Source organism: Dufourea novaeangliae, unplaced genomic scaffold (genome assembly GCF_001272555.1).
Source record: "Dufourea novaeangliae isolate 0120121106 unplaced genomic scaffold, ASM127255v1 scaffold75, whole genome shotgun sequence".
NCBI lineage: Eukaryota > Metazoa > Arthropoda > Insecta > Hymenoptera > Halictidae > Dufourea > Dufourea novaeangliae.
This window is the reverse complement of record NW_015373946.1, coordinates 439,388-461,836: the sequence shown is the minus strand read 5'-3', so window position 1 is coordinate 461,836 and position 22,449 is coordinate 439,388. Positions and strand designations below refer to the sequence as shown.

Genomic DNA, 22,449 nt, shown 5'->3' with positions numbered 1-22,449 from the left:
TTTTTTTCAATGTAAACTCGAAATCTCTTGTACGAACACATTTTGATGATCAAGTAGAATTGAACTTGTATACGCGATTATTTATTTTGTTGATAAATTTCGGATAAAAAGAAACCTAAGTATTGTACATAAAAGTAATTGCTGCGTGACTGCCTGTTCTGTGTGAATGTGTGGGTGTATGTATGTATGCGCGCGTTGGTGTATGTAATATTATAACGTATCGAGTAAAAACAAGTAAACATAATCTACTATCAACAACTACGGTAGCGAAGTGCGCATTTGCTTCGTATCGACACTGATCATGCTTCGGTTTACAGATAAATAATAAAAACTTTAAAACGAGTATATTATTATTCATTCAGATTTCTATTAAACTACATATATGGACGTTTACGGTCTTAATAGAATCGTTGGTACGCATCGCTTTTGCTATTCGATTATAAATTGCACTGGAAAGTTTTATCGTGTATTATATATATATTATATATGTACACATGCTAATATGCAGCTTAAATATTGTGCATAGCGATTACGTTTTGCGATTATAAACGTACGCAAGCACATAGATACGGTTCACTTAGTCAACCGCACGAACAACATCGAAATGTCCTCTTGGTTGTGTCGCTGTACAACCACCGCATACCCGTAAAGAAAAAGCCGTGTAGAAACAATACAAGTGAATAGCACTGTATCGCTGGGCGTCCATTGAACTCGATCACGCCTGAAAATTCTTTAACGTCTCTTTGTTTTTTTCTTCTCTCCCGCCATGAGTCGACATTAAAAACATTTTAATTTCCCTCGATGAAAGTCACACACTTACGTTAAACGACGGATTTATTTTTTCTCGAGTATTATCGTACTTCTGAAATATTATCGGAAGAAGATACGAGAGAGCATCGTATATCGCAATTGTACGGCATCGCAATAAATACATTAATGTTTAAAAAAAAAAACGTACGAGGAGATTAATGAGTTATTATTGATAGTACAAGTAGAGAAGCAAAGCAGTCAACGGAATGATAAAATATAGAGAGAAAGACCAGTAGAGCAGCGAGAGTATGCGCGCGGGCTCGGTGTAATTGTACCCGTAGTGTGGGCCCCGTTGGTGCGATAGGATAATGTTAAAGTGTTCGCGGGCGTGTTGACGTCCACCAGAGAAACACAACATGTTCCATCTAATAAAACGTAAGGTACAAGTATCGGGGTGTTCTATTTAGTTTCACGTAAGTCCGATAGGGTTTGTTTCGTCTTTCAACAAATTCTTCCTACGTACATATAGTTGTATAAGACATGCGTCGATCGCGCACGATCGGTAACAAGGAGAAGCAGAAGTTCATCCTGTACGATAGAGCAGCTGCCGGACCACGCAGACGTTGTGATAATTGGTAAGTAGAATGAACCTGTGGGATGTTCGACCAATTATCGTGTGATATATTTCCAACTGAATGAACCACCCTAATCATTTTTAGGGGGCGGTAGCGCTGGTTGCAACGCGCTCTATCACTTGGGAAAATGCGGTGTGAATGCCGTGTTACTGGACAAATCGAAACTAATATCGGGCACGACATGGCACACCGCGGGACTTGTATGGAGCATACGTGGTCCCAACGACGTTGAAATAGAATTATTGAACGTCACGCGGTCCGTGCTTGGCTCTTTGGAAGGAGAGACCGGTACAGATCCGGGATGGATAAACAACGGGGGACTTTACATCGCTCACTCGAACGTGAATATAGAGATTGAACGCATGCTTTTTTGTTCACCTTTGATATTCCGTTAATGAATCTTGTTCCAGGAAAGACTGGCCGAATATAAGAGACTAATCGACGGTTCGAAAGCGTTCGATATCGGGGCACATCTGATCTCTCCTAGGGAAGCGAAGAACTTGTTCCCGTTGCTCGACGAGAACGCGTTTCAAGCAGCTGTTTACTCGTCGAAAGACGGTGTCGTTGACCCGACTATGTTGATAAACGCATTAGTTAAATCGGCGAAGAACAATGGCTGTCAGGTAAACGCGTGTATATCGCGGTAGACTCGGTTTGTGTGTAACAACAGGGGACGTTCGATTCCGATTCGATTCTCTGGGGTAACACGTCACTGCCATACACACTAACGGCCAAAAGTATGAAATCAAACTTCATGATTGAGAAACATTAATTCATTATTCCGTTACATATGTACAATATACACTTCCCATCAGTTTTAAAACGTTACCGTTCATTAATTCTTTATAGAATAATATTTTCCTGTTTCTTTAATTATCCCTCTATATTTTATTAGGTCCCATACTTTTGGCCGTTAGTGTATGTGTCAGTACCCAAGAGAATCGACCTTCTGAAGATTCGAATCGGAATCGAACATCCCTTAGTGACGACGTTTCCGTAAATGCTCGAGAGCATGCCGTTTGCATTGACACGTTTTTAATTGCCCAGGTGATAGAAGACTGTCCCGTGGTGAAGATTTTAACGCACGACATCGTTCCGAACGGCAAGAAGAAGGTTCACGCCGTGGAGACCCCGTATGGAATTATAAAATGTGATGTTGTTCTCGTCGCTGCCGGTGCTTGGTCGAAAAACGTGGCGAGCACAATGAACACGGATATACCATTGATCCCGATTAAACATGCTTACATTGTCACCGAATCGATAGATGGTGTCGAGCAACAGCTTCCGAATGTCAGAGACCCGGACATCAGTTTATATTTTCGAATTCAAGGGAACTCCATCGCGATCGGCGGTTACGAACCGAATCCTGCGATGTTAGAGTCCGTAAGTTTTTTCCATCGAGTCTGGTATCACTTACGATGATAATGGATATATTGCAACCGAGTGGAGCGTAACGTACATTCGTTAATGTTTATACAAAAGGCACCGGAAAACTTCTCGTTCAGCCTGTACGAGTTGGACTGGGATATTTTCGACACGCATCTGGATTCCATGGTTCGCGTGATGCCGAAATTATCCACAACCGGAATAAAAAGCACCGTATGCGGTCCAGAAAGTTTCACGCCCGATCATAAACCAATAATGGGTAAACATTGCCGATTAAAATGGCATTAAACACGTATCGAACTTATATTTACAAATTGAACTTTCGTGTTCGCGTTTAAAAGGCGAGGATCCACGGTGTTCCGGACTATTTTATTCTTGCGGATATAATAGCGCCGGCATGATGCTGGGAAGTGGATGCGGAGAACAAATTTCTCGTTGGATAATCAACGGTCGACCGGATAGTTACATGTTCAGTTACGACATCAGAAGGTAGAAATAACGCTGCCAATCGGTTCTTCGAGATTACCTAGATTTCTTTCTCGACTGATAATATTAATAATCGTGCGTTTCCTGTCCTTCAATCCGTCGTTTTACAGATTTATTCCGGAACAGAGAAGCAATTTGTCGTGGATGACCGAAAGATCTCACGAGGCCTATGCGAAAAACTATGGCATTGTATTCCCACACGACGAACCGTTAAGCGGTAGAAATCTTAAGACGGATCCTTTTCACGATGTAAACGCAATGCTTCTTAACGTTCCTGAATCTCTCTTGTATCTGTTCCATAATATGATACGAGATCGTACATTTTCTGACGCAACGAATTCATGTACATTTCAGATACTTATCGAAGAGGGTGCCATCATGGAAGAACGCCAAGGTTGGGAGCGACCCGGATGGTTTTATTCGAATAAAAAAATTCAAATCATGCCGTACGATTATGGCGGATACTCTAGTACGATATCGAAAAACAAGAGAGACGAATATCGCGCAATATTAGAGAAAGAATACAGTTTCGAATTTTCACCCTTCGAGGATACAGTAAGTTTTAGATGTTACGGTCAAAGCTGGTAGTGACTGTGGACAAAGAAAAATGTATGGTGTTCCTGTTAGATACGCGCAGAAGCTCTCGCTTGTCGAAACGATGCCGCTTTATTCAACATGTCGTATCTTGGGAAATTTTATGTCTGCGGGCCAGAGGCACAGAAAGCAATCGATTACTTGTTCACAGCGAACACACATTGCGACTTCAACAAAACAATTTACACTTGCATGCTTAATCATGCTGGAGGAGTAGAAATGGATTGCACGGTTACAATTATGGAACCTGGTTCAAGCGGAATCGTGAATCCGATCTTTAAAGACAAAGCGTTCTACATTGGTACGCTTCTCTTTTTTTTCTATGTTAGGGTCTCGACGGTTGCGCTTGACCACCAGAAACTCGATAAAACTTTTATCATCGTTGTTTTGTCTATCAAGTTTCAAGCGGAGCGTCAGCATATCACACGTGGGCCCATATAAACAAAGTCGTGGAGGAAAAAGACTTTGATGTATCGTTACATGATGTTACCGAACAAATTGGAATTTTATCCGTCCAGGGCCCTAACAGGTATTGTACAATCATTCACGTTTCCATCGATCGGTGATTCACAAAAAGATATCAACTATACGAAATTTACGGCACAGCCGAAAGATAGTGGAATCGTTAATAGAAGACGACATTTCGGATAAATCCCTGAAATTTTCAACGACGAAAGTAGTCGAAATTAAGAATCATCTGGCACGATTGATCAGAATTAGTTTCGTTGGCGAACTTGGCTTTGAAATACACATTCCACGATCGTCCTGTCAAACAATTTACACGGCCTTGATGGAATGCGGCAAAAAGTATAACATGAAACTCGCCGGATACAGAGCATTGTACAGTCTTAGCTGTGAAAAAGGTACACGAACACGACCGTTCCCGTCATTCAAATGTGCGTACAATAACGTGTTTCCACTCGCCAGGCTATCATCTATGGGGCTCGGACGTTAGGACGGACGATAATCCGATTGAAGCTGGATTAGGATTTACTTGTCGCGATACCGGTCACTATCGGGGAAAATTAGCGGTCGAACGATCACGGCAAACCGGAATTAAAAAGAGGCTGATACACGTTCATCTGGACCGGTGTGTATTGCAAAACATGTATGTTCGTATTTGTTACTTGTGCGATAGTTACGGTATTCGTACTGTTTGTTACAACAGCACCACTCCATTGTGGGGTTTGGAACCTATTTACAGAAACGGTTCTGTTGTTGGTTATTTACGACGAGCAGAACAAGGATATAGCTGTAGAAGAGTTATCGGTCGCGGGTAATCAAATTATATTAGATGGAATAAGGTGGTTTCTCTATAGTAATTACAGTCATTATGTATTTGTTTCTGTTCGACGTTAGATACATCAAACATCCAGATGGGGAAAATGTGACAAAGGAGTTTTTAAGGACTGGTACCTATGAAATCGAAACAATGGGAAAATGTCATAAAGTGGACGTTTATCTTGAAAGTCCATTTGATCCTCGAAACAAAAGATTAATGGGTATATATGAAAAAGAACAGAATCCATGATTGTAAAAGTTTTAAATGATCCTTGTTTATATTTTAAAACATCAACTTACATCTAACCTGCTAAAGGATTTGCATGTATAGTTACACTGTTTATTCGGATTTCTGTAAGTGGTTTATAATTCTTTGGGTTCACTGGTAATTTTTCTAATTGTTCTAGAGTCTCTAATCCATCTATTACCCTGAAAATAAACAAAAATTATGATAGTTCAAGTGCTATTTACGTAGATGTCAATGTAAATTCTGACAAAATATAATTACTTTCCAAATAATGTATACTTCAGATCTAAATGTGGTTGGGCTGCATATGTAATAAAAAATTGGCTTCCATTTGTATTTGGGCCATTGTTAGCCATAGATACAAGACCTCTCGTGTTATGTTTCAGTTCCTCCTTGAATTCATCTTCAAATTTACGATTCCATATTGATGTTCCACCTTTACCGGTTTGCGTAGGATCCCCCGTTTGTACAATAAATCCTTTTATATTACGGTGAAATAAACAATTATCGTAATAGTCGCTGGCGCACAAAGCAAGAAAATTCTAGAACGATAAATTGCTTGAAAGATTAATGGATTGCACACATGCTGGTGATGTTTATTACAAAAACAGACTGAAAAGAATTACCTCGCACGTTTTTGGGCATAATTCGCAAAATAATTCTATTTTTATGTCACCGACATCAGTGTGCAAAGTGACACTCTGAAAAAAGAACGTCATTTATATAGGTTTTGAAACTGTAAGGATCAAACATAAGCATAAAAAACATACTTATAATAAAAAGAATGATGCATATTTACTCACCATTTTTTATGGAATTATCTACCATTGTTTTGTTCAAATTGAAAAATGTCATTTATTATTATAGACATTTTACACTCCTAACGATATATCCACACGTAAGGATAAAAAATTTGATTGGAAGCATGCACCATAAATACAGCCATCTTGAATTTCATAGAAGTACCGACGAAATCAAATGTATGCATTTATTTTCAAATGAATTTCATGTATTTCCCGTATATTGTCCCGAAACAAGCTGCAACTAAATTAGAAAATTACAATATATATACGTCTGTGAGAAAATTAAGTGTTTTTAATGAGGAATCAAAATACAGGTCATAATTTGCAAATAAGCTCGAAGTATTTGTAATCAATTTGACTTTGGTCTTAAGCAAGGAATCATAGAAGCAGCGCCACTTATTTCTGTTGAATGTTCCGCTCGTTTCTCGTCATATGTAACGGTTAGGTAAAAAAAGATATTGAGTACCGTGGTGTAGATTTAACGCGTAAAACGCGCATTTAAAGTTATTTAAATTGAGAATTACAAGTTACTTTATATATACAGTAAGAAGGAAATACAGTTGTAGTGAAAGTCATCGTATAGCAGTGACAAGAAAATCCAGACGAGTGGCGCGTCTGTGCAAACGGCTCTCTGGTCGTATGACGTAATTGTATTGATCGCGGAAGAAGAGCCGAAAGTCGCGCATTCGCCATCTTGGACGAATTGTGGAAAAGAAGTATCTGTGTCTCACAGGCGCGGTACACTTGTAACTGTTGTAATCCGCGGCAATCGGAACATTAATTAGTTTAACTGGGAATTAACCCTTTTGTGAATTAGAAACCCATTTGGACGGACCAAGGTAAGTTCTTATTTCCTCGATTCGCTTCCTCGTCCGAGTCTTTTTTCTACGTGGAAACCTTGCTATACAACTTCGTCCTGTGAGCATCAGCCTCGAGTGCTTCTTCCCGTTTCATATGGTTAGGCGTGTATTCTCGTAGTTTACAAACCGTTCTGTTCCACGAATCGTTTGTGATTATCCAAATATGTGATTGTTTCGATACGAATCTTTTTGTTTTGAATTTTCGTGACTTTGACATCGCGATCGAGGGGTTGGGTCGGAACGTTACATTGCGCCTATTCCTTTTTTTCTCAATCAGCAGATTTTACTCCTTCTACGATAATGCTCTACCATTTTTACAATCTTTTCATTATTTTTTTCTGCTTACATTCCTCTTTGTCATTTTTTTTTCAACATAACAAAACTATCCGACTCTCTCCTGTCAGCCTTTCTCTCTCTTACTCTGTCTTTCTGTCTGTCTGTCTGCCTCTGTCTGCCTGCCTGCCTATCTGTCTGCTGCTGTGTCTGTCTGGCTGTCTTTCTGTTCTCTCTCTCTGTCTGTCTCTCTGTTACCCCCCCACCCCTCCTTTTGCTCTTGCTCGCTCGTTCACTCGCTTGCTTTCCGCATCGAACGTTCTTGTCAACCTTTTCATTGTGTAGTTCATCGATGCGTTACTCTCTGTCGTATAATTGATTTTAGTTGTATTTCTTTCATTTCAGTTACTATATTGCAAAAGTGATTTTTTAAATAATTTTTTAATAAATTTCCCCAACAATAGTATTAATGTTTGTCATATTTTAGTTCAATTGCATGCATTCATTGTTGCATATTTTGGTTTCATTGTATGTATTCCTTTTATAAAATCTCTACTACGTAGCAGGGCACATCATAACAATTCCCTAATGATTATTTTAATTCAGGATTTTATTCATTGCTCTTATTGAAAATGTATTTTTATATTCAATTATTTCTTTCTGTATCTATTAGAGAAAATATATACCCAAAAATATACTACTACCTTAGAAATATTTACAAAATTTGTGATATATATTGTGATTTCAGATAAAAGGTTCGTTCTTTGGGTCTGATTGGTACTAAATGGTTGCCTGCAGACAGCATGTCTACTCTGTCAGGGCTTGCGTCGAAGGGGGAGAAAGGAAAATCCAAGTTCCAATCATTAGACATCAATAGCTTGTACAGAGAATATAGAGTATGCAGTCGTATAATTTTATTATACTTTTCTGTTGTCTCTTTTATGTTTGAAATATGAACATTTTCTTTTTTTCATTGGATTTAAATCACAACAGAGCATTGTATAACACTTATTAGTAGGTTGGTAGATAATGAAATTAATATTTGCTTTGCTATGGATACAGGGTGAATCTTTGGAGCAACAACAACAGAAAAACACATTACCACGCAAACATGGAATGCAAAGTCTTGGAAAGGTGCCTTCGGCACGGCGACCTCCTGCCAATTTGCCTAGTTTGAAAAGTGAGCATAGTAGTAGTGATCCAGCCGTCAGTCTTGTACCAAGTGGAGGAAGTGGTTGGGCTACTACCAAAGATACAACAACGACAACCACTACTGCTACAACTACCACAGCTTCAACTTCATCAGACACAACCACTGTAAATATATTAGTATAGTTCTTGCAGAGATATATTATGGTTATAAATTAACAAATCAACACTTTAAACATATTTACTGAATGTACCATTTCATAAAACAATGTCAAGTACTGACATTACTGTTTTCATTGTCAGTCAAATTCTTCACCGGCACAATGTGTAGTGGGGACAACTGTAACAGCGTCACTGCATCCTTTACTGCCAGGACAACAAAACGTTTCGCAGGCTTCGTACAGTTCCGATGCGAACATCAAATCATCATGGAGCGCGATAATGAGCAGATCAGGAGACGGTATAAAACTTAACTCAGTTTTAAATTTATTCTATTTCCATTTCACTTCTATTCACGTTCAGTTTTTTCACCAATATTTAGGCGGTGCACCGGGAGGTCAACAACATTTACAACAACAGCAACAAACAAATCGAGAATTAAATGCTCAATACGGACCCGGGCCAAGCTTACGACCACAAAGTAATTAATTTATTCATTTGAAAATAGAATATTGCGCCCACAGAAACATGTAGCATAGTAGATATTACTAAACAAGATATGTGAAAGACCATAATATATATATGTATACATGTTTCTTTACTAGCGGAAGGAAGTTGGATACAAGGTGGAAGTCGTACAGCCAGTGGTGCAGGGTTGGCGACGGCTGGTCCCGGAAGTGGGACCACTTCGGGAGTCCAGGGCCCCCCGTTGAACATCACTGGATCGGGAGGACATGCCGACGTATCTGGCGGACGACAGAACTTGGTCCAGTCTCCCAACATGGCCATGGCCCAGGCAGGCCCTCACAGTGCCCCGAACAGTCAGACCGCTTTGAACTCTGGCTCTCATCAAGTCGGTCCAAATTTACATCACTATAGAGGACTTATTCCTCCATTTGTAAGTCCCCGTTATTATCAGTATTATGCAAAACTAGTAAGTCACACGTGTAGTGACTTCGGTTGTCTAACCTGAGTCTTGCCATTTCTGTTACATGTTTACATAAAAAAAAAATTACAGATGTATAGAGGAAATTTTACTGGTGGATTCCCCCCGCAGTTTCCACCGAACGCTGGCCCAACGGGACCCAGGCCACGATTTAATTACCCCGCAGAACGATTCCCTGCCCCACCTCAGCGTCAACAAGAACGCGAACGCGAACGTGAACGCGAACGTGAACGCGAACGCGAACGTGAACGCGAACGCCTTCCAGAGGAAGAAATTGTTACCCGACCAATTATCAAAGAAGAAGACCTTACCCGAATGGATGACATTTCTCGCGATGCCGGTTGGGCAGAACAAGATGACATCGATTATAATAAAAAGCTTACTTTTAGCGATGACGAAGGCGATAATGAACCACTGAAGAAAGACGAGAAAAAGGATATTATAGAGGAAAAAATTGAAGAAATTTCGGCAGAAGATAAGACACGTGATATTCACGATAATCGAGAGCCAAAAGAATCTCGCGATCAACCGGCTCATCGTTCATGGACTCAGAACTCCTTACCACGTGACTATCGTGGATCCAATGGATCTGGTAGTTACGGCGGTCCGTCACAATTGCACATTGTGCATTCTTTGAGAGGTAAGAACATTTAGGCGAATGCAGTAGTAAGGAGGCTCAAACCTAAGTAATGTCGAAACCGATACTTTTGTAAGTACAAGCTATCGAAATAATTTGTCGGCATGAACAATGCGAACAAGTACCTTTGATTTGAATCTGCGCATTGACAAGTTCTAAATAAGTTGTAGAATAAACGACGATGAAACAAATCGGCAGCTCGTACTTACAAAAGTATCGGTGCGACTACGTGTTACTTGTACGGTAAACGTTAAGTAATTTTATCTGCACACTTGCCTTATCTACCTGCTTACTCCCTGTCGAAGTACTTCATTCATGCCTCGTCGAATAATATTATAAAATGAGATGCTAATGGTTGCGGTGACAACTTGCCATTTCCTTATTGTCACACGATCCAGTTCCGTGTAACACTGATTGCGGCAGCACACGTGTATTTATTTATTCCCATTTAAATTTCTTGCGCTTTAAACAGGTGTGGAAGACGACGAAGGGTGGAACGAGAAACGGCGAGTAGTGAGAGTCGAAGTGGCATCTGTTACCGAGCGTGCACAACAACGTAAAGAAGAGGCGGAGAAACTGTACGAAGAGTCAAGTAGACAAGCGGCAGCTAAGAAACAACAAGATGTCGAGCAAAAATTAAAAGAAAAACAGTCGAACGAAGCGAAAAGTTTAATAAGTGTTCCACCCGTTCAAATCCCGGTACCCGATTGGGAGCGCGAAAGGGAGACCAGAGATCGAGACCGGTCTTGCGTCGTGCCGTCCGAGATGAAAGATGAGAAATCCTCGATCCGTGAATCACGTGAAAACCGAGACGGTTCGAAATACAACAGAGATTCTCGTGATCAGTTAATATCAGATTTTCGACAAGTCGACCGCCCGGGTTTCATGAGACAACAGGACAGTGTGCGTAGTGAACGCGAAAGGGAGAGAGAAAGGGAACGTGATCGGGATCGGGATCGTGAGCGTGATCGCGAGCGTGAACGTGATCGCGATCGTGAACGTGAACGTGAACGTGAACGTGAACGTGATCGCGATCGCGATCGCGATCGCGATCGTGAACGTGATCGTGATCAAAGAGATACAAGAGATCGTGATCGCGATCAACGCGATACAAGGGATCGTGAGCACTTGCCGTCATTTTCCCGTCTTTTTCAAACGAATTTACCACCTCGATTTCAAAAGCAGCAGGCGGAGAGAAGTGGTGCCGGATTCAATCGAATTTCCCCGAATACCGAAAGATCATCTGCTCAGCCTGTTCCATTCTCCCAACAATACGATCCTGGCAGATGGCTTCATAATCACAGTTCTTTAAGTAAGTGGCTACCAATATAAAAATACTTCCTTAATACATACTCTGTTGAATAATAATGCGTATAACATTTCGATGAAATTTGCCTTAGTAGATAACAACTTGAAGCAGTCGCACGGCAGCGCACCACCGCAACGTCGTAGCAGAACGGATTCTGACATTTCTATTTCAATGGACGACGAACGACCACCGTCCCGCGATTACCGTGGTTCCCTTCTCCGTGATGATCGATATCGGCATCCACCGCATCGACCGTACGATACTCGGAAATCTGGCGGTTATAATGACGAGTACGCCCGTAACTACAGAGATCATGATTACGACGATAGACATTCTCGTGACTCGTGGGAACGTGAACGGTATTTCGACGAAAATAAAGATCGGGATCCAAAAGACAATCTGGAGGTGAGAGATATCAGAGAAACTCGAGAAACTAGAGAAACTAGAGACGGTCGCGATGGTCGAGCAACCAGAGATATAAGGGAGACTCGAGAAAGAGATAACAAACTTAAAAAAGATTACGATAATTATGGAAAGGTATTTAATATTTTTTTATTCTTAATTTATTGATAGAAATCTCATTCATAACCATTCTGTTTGTATAGTGCTAAAGTGAAATCTGTATTATCGTCAACAGGATTCTTTCGAAGACCGCGACCGTGATCGCGAGCGAGATCGCGATCGTGATCGCGAACGTGAACGCGAGCGTGAGCGTGAACGGGATCGTGATCGCGATCGTGACCGTGATCGCGACCGTGAACGCGAGCAGCGGGATCGTGATCGTGATCGTGATCGCGACCGTGAACGTGAACGGGATCGAGATCCAAGAGAACGATCGGAGAGCGCCGAATGGCGAGAAGAACGTCTCCCGCAAGATAGATCAATCGATAATCGTCGTGAACCGCAAAGGGACGATCGTGTGGAACGCAACGAGCGTCCACAAAGACCGGATTCTCGCGATAGTCGTACCTCCCGCGAATCAAAGACATCTTTGCGCGAGGATGATTCGCACAAGCTACGTGATTGCAGTCCTTGGGTGAATGAGGTCGCCGATTATGAGGAAACTAAACGCGAAACATATCACGAGGACGCTCGGGAAAGAGAACGTGATAGAAGACAACCACTCGGGCCTGTGACTAAAGAAAGAATCGAGGCCGACGAATTGAAAAGTGAGAAACGTAATTTAACCCAATTGAAACGAACGAGTTCCGAGCAAGACAAAAAGGATCAGACAAAGGAATCGCTCGTCGATGCGAAGAAGGACGCGGACGTATGGAGCTGGAAAGTGGAGCGTATAAACGACAGCAATCGAACATTGGAAAGGGGTGACAATTCACCTAAAGCGTGGGCCGATGCTGTTTCCCCGACATTCGAGAAGGAAGAAGAGAAAAGCTTGGAGGCGATCAAGAACGATAAAGAGGCGGACGACTTGAAGCAGAATTTCGAGAAATTAAGCTTGGACAAGAGGGAGGACGTTTTGAACGAGGATATGACGGAACAGCAGATGAAAGAGGAAAAACGAGAGAAGGGTATTCGAAACCGAACCAGTAGCGGCGGCTCGAATTCGAGAGTTCGTGAATCCCGAGGTGGACGCCAATGGACTGGAACGTACAGTATGTACACACGACCTTGGCGTGGTTCCGAACCAAGGGGACGAAGAAGCGGACCCAAACCGACCGGCAGGCCAGCCTCCGCTAGAAGTGGCTCGTGCGGGCACACCGACTCTGAGAACAGCGCCGATGAGATATCCTGTTCGACCGAGTCGGGAAAGGACGAGAAGAAATCGGCCAGATCGCCGAAGCCCAGTCAAAAAGCGGAAAAAGAAGAACGGAATCGAGAGGTGTCCAGTCGGGACGAGAAACGAACCGATTATCCGCAGTCGCAACAACGTACCGAGAAACGGGGATACGATGGTAAATTGAGCCACGAAGGCTTCGCCCCGTCTGGCGAACCTTCTCGTCGCGGCCGTGGCGGTTTTCGACATCGGAGCGCAACGGGTGCCGGGAATCGAATAGAAAATTACGGGCCACCGTCCAGTAAAAGCCCTTTTTCATGCGATCGGACCGCCGACGAGAAACAGACCACAGTGCGTCAGAATCCGACGGCGCTCGCCGCGGAAAAAGAATCGAATTCCATTGTGTCCTCGCAGCTCGAGTCGACCGACGATAAAATAATCGCGAAGCAACAGGCGCTTACAGCTGGAATAACCGGAAAGCGTGCTAAGTCCCCGATCCAGCAATCCCAGCAGCAGCAGCAGCAGCAGCAGCCCCAACAGAATCAACAAGTTTGCAATAAACAGGACGTGAATCATATGAGCAATAATGCTGTCCCCCAGAAGGTACACGGTCGTAAAGAAGAACCACGCTCGAAGAGAAATCGAAGCGGGAGCAGAAGGGTAAGTGAAAAAGTTAGAAATTCGATTCTTAACGAAACCTTTTTTTTTTTTTCTTATTCTGTGAAGATATTAGTCTCGCCAAACTATATTCGGATGTCGTTGATCGCGACTCGATTCAACTTGATTCTGTTTGTTGCAGGGAAGAGACAATCGGGAATTACGATATCGTGGAAGCAATAGTAACGTGTCGAAACAAAACTCGTCCGATGTAGGGAACGAGGATTGGGAGACCACTTCGGAGAACAGCGAGGAACACGTGGAGGAGCATAAGGAGATGCGAAGCAGTCGTAAACAATTCGGCACACGTGTTAATTCTGGTGGCAACCAAAATATCATGGGATCAAACGTGCACTCGCGCAGAAACGAGCACGGCGGCGGTAACCGCGAGCAACGTGAGAAAACCGCGAAGTCTTCCAATTCAACGTCACGGGCGCCAGGCGCGGAAAAGCGAAAGTTACAGAATCTCGGTTTTGTCAATCAGAAGAATCACTCGATCAGCATTCCACCATTGATGCAATCCGCTCAAGTTCAGAACGGACGTTCGAGAAGTCAGACATCCGGTAGCAACGCGACGATATTGAATAAATCCACCGCAAAAGATAGCACGGTGAATCGCATAGATGAAATAAAATTGAGCGATCCGAATTTGGTTAGCCAGGCCCTGAACGATATCCACAAGAAGTCCCAGCTAAAGGATAAGAAAACCGTCGATTATGAAATAGAGACAGGCAATTGCATAGAGGATGGGTCGAACGGTGTCGAGGACAAGATTGATTCTGACGGTTTCCAAGAGGTTCGTTCCAAGAAAAACGTAAAGGACTCTAGACATGGTCAGAAAGAAGAAACGACGAAACCTATAAAACGGGAAAAAGAAAAGGACAGAGAGCGTGACCGTTCGAAATGTAAGGCAAACGGCGGTGGTGGTGGTGGCGGCGGTGGCGGCGGCGGTTCGCAAACGTCTTCTTCGTTGCAGCAGGTGCAAAATATACCACCTCTGTTGGGTCAGACCATTCCGCAACCGGTAAATATGTTACAGAAGCAACACGACAGAACGAGAAGTCTTGCCCCGAGATTCCAGAAGCAACGTTTAGCGAAACAACAACAGATGTGCCCATCCGAGTCGAACGAGTCAAATAAAAGTAACAATTCGGGTAACAGTTACGGTAAAGACTCCTCGAGTGGACCAGCTCCTCCACCGTCCGTTAACGCTTGGGACAAACCGTTCACGACCAGTCAATTGCGATCGAATTCACCGTCGTCGGTCGTCACCGATATACAATTGATACCCGGTATGTCAACGCAAAACGATCACGGTCATATTCACGGCCATGAGATCAACGAGCAAACGAATTCTGGGAACAGCAGTCAAAGAAATTCGCCGAACGGCGAGAAACCCAGCAAGTCTTTGAAGGAACAACTTTCAGAAAAGAACTCCGTCTCCGACGTTTCCTCGCCTCCGGTACAAACGTTGATATTCGAGAATACAAATTACTCGAAGACCACGAAGGCGGCTCCTTCCGATCTCGCCGTGAAGACGAAATTTCCGAATCATATAAAGAATCAACAGCAACGCGTGGAGAAACGCAGTGATATGGAAGAGGATGGCGGTAACACGGCTGGAATGCAACAGCAGCAGCAACAGCAACAACAACAACAGCAGAGCCTACCTGTCGCGTTCTCGAACAAACCAAACGATTTGATGAAAGACAAGAATCAAGAACCGATTCAAATGCCTCTGTCCTTCAATAAAAACGAAGATAACGCCGACATGAAGCTCGACTTCACGTTCGATTCGGATCTCTCGCAGCTGACCGAGGATAAGAACAAAAGCTTGGGAATGCCTCGGTCTATGCATATGGCCACCGGTCAGAATACCATTTCTCCCTCCACCGCCGAGTTGAACTTGAAAATCGCATCGGTAAAGAAAGTCTGGGAGAACGCGCCACCGATGCCAACGGTGGTAGAGCACGAGGATGGCAATGTCGTCAGTAGCGCAAACACGTTCCCGCAAGCGTTCGAAAGTACGGACGTCGACGATAGTTACAGTCCTCATCAACAATACAATCAAAATAACATGAAAAACGAAATAACCACTTCGACGAACGTGTGCAAGGTGAGAAATCATTTCGCGCACATTAATTGTCATAGTTATCATGCATGCGTATCTGAGCTATTACATCACTAGAAATTGACTCGATGCTCGACAGAATTTCGAGTAATTATATTTTCTTGTTTGTTCATATATTTTTTTTGTCACCTTATCCGGAAATGAAAATTTCCTGATGCGTATTCAAACGAAAAAAAAATTCCCTTAAGTAGTTATCATGGTGAAAATCAGAAAGGTAAGTGGCTGACGCGCATAGAATTGGATCTGTTTCTTTCCTAACCCTTGCAAATACTGATTCAGTCGCCTAAATATTTCAAACTCGTGTTCATACCATCAGCCCGACCGATCTCGACTAACGGTTTTTAATCCACCGAGGATAGTCCCGTCAATAGGACGCTTTCCTAATATGTCGTCAAGTACCGAACGTCTTGGCCGGAAATTTAAATGCTTAGTAGAGTCGGTAACGGGGTCCCAACGGGGCTCGTGTATCGTTCGGCGAGGGTTAATCCAGAGAACGGCCAATTTTCTAACACAAACAGTTCCGTAACACTTGGTTGTATAACATATGCAGGTAGTAGTCGCGATGCAAATATTGTTTCTAATAACACTAATTGCCATTAATAAGGCGTTAACTTGTCAGTTTCACCGTTACCCCGTTTCTGTCACCGTCATTTCGATTATACATTTTTCTCCCCTAATATTTTTTATCCTTTCTCTCTGTCAAGTTACATATACCCTCTGTATCGTCAAGCTTACGCAGTTAGCGATGAACCTAACTATTTTCACCACAGTTCGGAAGCAGATTAAAGAAGAAAATGTTGCTTCCCGAAATCCGCGTGATTCGGTCATCATCAATTAAAACGGCAGTTGATAGTGATGTAAATAGAAAAAAAAAATTAAATAACGAAATACCATGTCCCCTGTGGGAAGATGCTGACTCTTTGCCTGATGCGCAGCTGGTTCCCCCGCAGGTGAAGCCGCAGCAACAATCCTCGGGGAGCAGTAGCGGTCAATCTGGTTCGACAGTTCCCGGGCCAAGCCCAATCGGAGCAGGTCAGAGTCCTATCGGTCATCCTCCTGTCAGTCTGCAAGGACCGTTGAGTCCACCTCCGTTCAACTCCACAGGACAACCCTCTCACATAAACTATCAGGTGCATTTTTTGTTGCTGTTGAAAATAAAGAAAAAAATAGCATAATGTTTGATAAGAAAGAAATTGTTCGCCAAACGTACTTTCACGTGACCTGATTAACCATAGTTTTCTTTTTCTTTCTGTTTTTTTTTTCCATTCAGGAGTTCCCACAATACCCAGGCTCACAAGCTGCGCAATACGGCAGCATGTCTGCTATACCCTCCCCACCAGCCGTATTGTTTAACACAGGTTCTGGTCAACTTCCGGCTCAGGCAGGAGGTCTATACGGAGCCTTTCAGTTGGATCAGAGCCGATCTCCGTTCACTCAGTATCCACCGTATGCACCGTCTCTTCAGAACTCATTTAGCCAGCAAAACGTCTACTTGCAACAACCTCCGCCACCGCCTCCGCACGCGCCAAATGCACCTACTCCGGAGATGTATCAAAGCAATCTTTCTCAGTATCGCATCGTAAGTAGCATAATATAATGTATTCTGTTTCGTGGATAGTGTTTCGAGAAAGGTTGCTTGTAACGATAACATGCATTCTTTTTGTAGACTGCAGCTGCTGCTCCACCGTTTGGACAAAATCAACAGCTCAGTAACAATCCAAATACAGTTCTTATCAGTTCCTCTTCGAATTCTTTGATGTCGGCAAGTGTGAAACCGTCGTCGCAGCCCATTGGCGCTATTGGAACGAAAGCTCCACATTTTCAAGCGCCATCTGCCCCTCAACCAAATCCAGTATGTTTGACTTCGTATTTAATGATCTAATCGAGACTAACTAACTGTTGGTACAAAAACATTTAACGCATTTTCTACGAAAGATGTCTATATATTGTTTTATATTTCATCTTTCTACCTTTTTCTTTTGTGCGTCCTTCAGTTAACGTACATACCGTACGATCCAAATCAAGTACTGGGAGTAAGTGGCAGTTACATGGGCAATTCCCAATTGGTGCAGAGACCCGGTCCGAACGTACAAGCTTCAGCCAATAGCTATTATAGCGCCACTTCGGCTGGTAAATATTAAATATGCCTAGTCTCACGACTAACTTTTTGCAGTACAACAAAATATCATCGTTTAAGTGATCCTATACGGTGATTCCATATGCACGCTTTCAGATGTATTCCCGGGCTCGCAGACAGGTTTTTATCAACCGGGAGGCGCTACGCAACAAACCGGCACCCATTACGGGCTGCAAGGATTCGGTCAGCATAGCCAAAGTTTAGCAACTGGTAGCGCCACACCCGTTGGACTACAAAACTTCGGCTCTGGCTTTTTATCCAGTTCCGGTTTACAGATCGCCGCAGCTGCGGCTGCTCAGCAGTTTCGCAATCCTACGGGCGGACTTCCAGGACCAGCCAACGCTGGTCCTACTTTTCTCAGCAAACATCAACCACAGGAACAACCTAGACAATTAAAGAGTCCATCGGGAAATCAACAAGATGTTCTTGCGTCGGTTTTCAGTTCCAGTAAGTTTCATTCCTGTTCCTTGTTATATTCGAAAGCTATGTATATTTTTCGAGTGTGCGGTAATATTAATTCTTTGCCACACAACAGCGCCACAAATACCATCCCCTAAATCGAGAAACTGTAAACAACAATCTTCGTCCCAACAACCGCAACCAAGCCCGACGCAACACCACAAGTACCAACAGTATCAGGGTGTTAGTCAATCTGCTTTGGTAAGCAGTTACAATAACTACGTATGTATCGCTCTTACGCTTATCTCAATTATCATTAACCAGTTATCTAATTCGAAGCTATTATTAATAAAACGAAGGCTAAATTATATTTAAATTTCGTAGAATCAATATATTTATAATATAATTATAGAATTTGTAAGTGTGTCCTTGTAACGAAATTAGCAACGTCAACGAAATTGCAGGTTTTACAGCAAAACGTACGTGGCATGGGAATGCCACCACGCGCCGGTATTCAGCCGTCGCAACAACGATATCCACCGCCTATTCAGAGACCAGTTGTCCCGTTTACACCCGGCCCAAATCCAAACAATCCAACTCAACAACAACCTAATTGCATGCCGTCACAACAACAGCAACAGCCACCGCAATCTCAAATTAATCGTCACAGACCGAATTTGCATCAACAGCAACAACAGCAACAACGTAACATGAAAATGCAACAACAATACTATTCTACTCAAGGTTCGTTTTCGATACAACTTTACGATGTATTAATCTTGAAAGTTAAACAGCGTCTTGAAGCAACATCGCTTATGTTTTTATTTTTTGGTTCTTTAGGGAACGTGAAAATGGATACGAACGAGAAAACGGATTCTCACAATGATAAAATCAGCGACAACGGATCTAGTGCTCAACAAGGAAGCACTAAAGCAAACGTAAATCAACAGGACAATGACAATAAAGAAGAAGTGAACCAACAAAATGAGTGAATGTGAAACAGGCTGTTTATTCTGCCGCTTGAGAAATATTATTTATAATTACATAATGACATGACGTCGATTGAAAGGTAAATTATAACGATTAAGTTGTTTTTGTACATGGAAAAGACGATGCTCCAAATGATATTGTATTTGCCATTTTAAAGAAGCTCGCGCGATCAGGAGACGTATTCGATACTTGGCTATATATCTAGTTAGAAGTATTTAACTTTGGCGCATCGAAGAAAAAAAAAGTGGGCGGTATTGTCATTGTACACACGCCAATGCTTCTTCGAATTAATTATTACGAAGTTGCGTGTCATAAATTCTACGAACAAATCACGTCATCGAACATTCCCTTTTTGTTCGAGAAAGTAGTGCGTACGACCCGAAACGCTGCAATGAACATTAGAAACATGGAGAGAAAAAAAAACATAGCTCGAGAAAATAAACCTAATCGATACATCAAAGACATACTTGACATTGTCTAAACGCAGTCTACGGATTACTCTGGAAACGAAAGGAATTCTAATGCGTTGCTCGATTCAATGGGAAATGGAAGTCAGAGAAGCAACACAGTTGGACTGGTACGCACAACGTATCGCTTCTTGGTGTTAATCGATCACCCTACCAATTAATTACATTGAATATGAAGATAATAAATGTGCACAAGACTCGTATTTCTGTATATGGACACGACGGCGGTCTGTGGTATACGATAATGTAAAAGCCAATTTTTCGGAAATGTAGTTCGACAAAGATATAGCACGACCGTTGCTACATTTTGTAGAGCACCATTAAAGTGGGGAAACGAAAAACAAACGTCGATAAAGAAGACTGTTTTATGTATATCGAAATTTCAAATTGCCCATGCGATGGTCGTATAGATCTGCATGACGTTGTCCCTCATACAGTGTGACAAGTAAAAAAGTTCGTGTACATTAATCGTTTATTAATATAATGTGCGGTCATGACGAAGCTTGTGAAAAATAAATAGTGCAACAATTGTTTATAGTTACTGAATATGTTATCATGACCTAGACACGCTCAGAAACACTATCAATAACTAAAAATGTAATAATATATCATATCGCTTGAAAAAATTTGAAACAAAGTCGGTTTTCCGTGCATAATGTTCCATTAGGTCGCAACAGTGTTTCATGGTACAGGTCGTAGAAAGAGAATTGTAGATTTTCTACTTTAGTTGCGGTTCAATTATTGTCGTCGTCATTCATCATCAAATCACCAATAATCATCCTCATCATAACTATTATTATTGTCACTATCATTATATTTTATTTTTAATATGATCGTTATTATCATCATTATCATTATTATTTCTACTATATTTCTATATTGCAGTACATAATATGATATTGTCATTGTCATTACAACTGTCACTGCTACTATTACCACCTATTACCATGATCATCGCTATTATTTCATTACAATGAATGCTAGTATTGGTGTCATTATTATGATGGTTACTCTTGCAATTAACGCCGTTGCAATTGCTGTCGTCGTTGCAGCCGTCACCATTCCCGTCGTTGCCGTTGCCGCCGCCGTCGTCGTCGTCGCCTTCATCTTCGTCGTTGTCGGCAACAACATTGTTATTGCTACTATTACTACTATTATAATCATTAAACCAATCAATGTAGACAGTAGTATTTATAAGAATTCATATTTACTAGTTTCATTAATTAACACGAATATTCATTTAGAAGATGTTAGATACAAAAACATATTATCGAAGTATGAGGAATGAAAAATTTGATATACTGCCAATTATTATTGTCGGTTGTTATTCTCGACTTTGAATATAAACAGTAATGCACGTATTGCGTAAAAAAAAACGTCAAGATGATACGAACTATACGGAGGCAATAGTTTTAACCATTTTTTAATGTGACTGTTACAGAAAATGATTTGTTAAATAATTTATTTTTACCGTACGTGACTCAGAAAGAATTTCAATGGCCTTGACGATATTTAAACGCGAACTATGATACTGTAGCTCACCTTTAATTAAAAAACACAAGACATGGTGCCTTCGACATACTGCCACACAAATATGCATCTTTTTGGATAGTTTCAAATAATTTAAAAAAATGTAATATTTTCGGGGAAAAGTAACGACATTTTTAATAATAAGATTAATGCTAATAAAAAGAATAAGGATACGTTTCAGTAATATATTTCCTATCTTTCATTTCTTCACATCATATGTCAGCATTCTGAACGTCCATAACACTAACACTTAATAGTAGTAATAGTAGTAGCAGAAGTAATTGCTATATCAGCAGTAATAGTAGTAATTATAGCAGCAATACCAGTAGAAGTAATAGAAATAGTATTAATTGTAGCAAAAGTAGTAATAGGAAGATTGAATAAACTATTAGTATAGCTGTTATTGCTACTACAATTATTGGAGTCACAACCGCTGATCAATAGGTATTAGGTGTTATTACACTTGCTTTAGTTATTGTTATTAGGATTTTTTCATTAAGTACTACTACTACTATTATTTTTATTATTGCAAGTTATTTATTACTACAGCAATATTTTTCCATCGGAATTGTATTCCTACTTACATATATTAATGGTTTGTTTTGACAGAAATCTGTATCACCTGCATTTTCAAAGATATTATTTCAGTTTATTCTTATTACTATATTTTATTAATATTCTTATTACGTACAATGTGATTAGAATATTCAATCGATTTCGACGTCGTCATCATCATAATCGTCTTCGTTGTCGTCGTCGTCGTCGTCGTCGTCATCATCGTCATCATCGTCGTCGTCGTCGGTGTCATCGTTATATCGTCATCATTAACGTCGTCGTTACCGTCCCTTCCTCTCTTCCTTTTCTTTTTGTTATTATCGTACAGTACAA

The 22,449-nt window shown here is 41.5% G+C and overlaps 3 protein-coding genes across 8 annotated transcripts; 2 read left to right on the top strand and 1 right to left on the bottom strand.

Annotated features, from left to right (window-relative positions):
- Nucleotides 1-1,166: 1,166 nt before the first annotated feature.
- On the top strand, nucleotides 1,167-5,382 carry LOC107186035 (sarcosine dehydrogenase, mitochondrial). Its single transcript, XM_015573829.1, has 15 exons — nucleotides 1,167-1,190; nucleotides 1,280-1,385; nucleotides 1,470-1,726; nucleotides 1,796-2,008; nucleotides 2,433-2,768; nucleotides 2,868-3,030; nucleotides 3,113-3,260; nucleotides 3,368-3,506; nucleotides 3,612-3,812; nucleotides 3,885-4,152; nucleotides 4,251-4,380; nucleotides 4,458-4,714; nucleotides 4,779-4,941; nucleotides 5,020-5,127; nucleotides 5,211-5,382. The coding sequence occupies exons 1-15, from the start codon at nucleotides 1,167-1,169 to the stop codon at nucleotides 5,380-5,382; spliced, it is 2,685 nt and encodes an 894-aa protein (XP_015429315.1).
- Nucleotides 5,383-5,424: 42 nt separating this feature from the next.
- Nucleotides 5,425-6,286, bottom strand: LOC107186062 (peptidyl-prolyl cis-trans isomerase-like 3). Of its 2 annotated transcripts, none has more exons than XM_015573859.1 (4): nucleotides 6,183-6,286; nucleotides 6,006-6,080; nucleotides 5,641-5,921; nucleotides 5,425-5,561 (listed from the first exon to the last, which is right to left on the bottom strand). In XM_015573859.1, the coding sequence occupies exons 1-4, from the start codon at nucleotides 6,183-6,185 to the stop codon at nucleotides 5,435-5,437; spliced, it is 486 nt and encodes a 161-aa protein (XP_015429345.1). In that variant the 5' UTR covers nucleotides 6,186-6,286; the 3' UTR covers nucleotides 5,425-5,434. The 2 variants fall into 2 exon arrangements, with proteins under 2 accessions (XP_015429345.1, XP_015429346.1); XM_015573860.1 differs by having other exon boundaries at nucleotides 5,659-5,921.
- Nucleotides 6,287-6,599: 313 nt separating this feature from the next.
- Nucleotides 6,600-20,700, top strand: LOC107186072 (protein PRRC2C). Of its 5 annotated transcripts, XR_001516174.1 has the most exons (20): nucleotides 6,600-7,021; nucleotides 8,064-8,211; nucleotides 8,378-8,632; nucleotides 8,768-8,924; nucleotides 9,006-9,104; nucleotides 9,229-9,521; nucleotides 9,642-10,209; nucleotides 10,679-11,518; nucleotides 11,607-12,052; nucleotides 12,153-13,910; nucleotides 14,050-16,023; nucleotides 16,974-17,168; nucleotides 17,309-17,617; nucleotides 17,705-17,890; nucleotides 18,033-18,168; nucleotides 18,272-18,622; nucleotides 18,711-18,856; nucleotides 19,039-19,318; nucleotides 19,415-19,643; nucleotides 19,722-20,700. XR_001516174.1 is itself a non-coding variant. In XM_015573871.1 (19 exons), exons 2-19 carry the CDS (start codon nucleotides 8,119-8,121, stop codon nucleotides 19,564-19,566), a joined length of 8,235 nt encoding a protein of 2,744 aa, XP_015429357.1. In that variant the 5' UTR covers nucleotides 6,600-7,021; nucleotides 8,064-8,118; the 3' UTR covers nucleotides 19,567-20,700. The 5 variants fall into 5 exon arrangements, 4 of the variants coding, with proteins under 4 accessions (XP_015429357.1, XP_015429358.1, XP_015429359.1 ...); XM_015573871.1 differs by having other exon boundaries at nucleotides 11,610-12,052; nucleotides 19,415-20,700; XM_015573872.1 differs by having other exon boundaries at nucleotides 16,989-17,168; nucleotides 19,415-20,700.
- The last annotated feature ends 1,749 nt before the right edge of the window (nucleotides 20,701-22,449 follow it).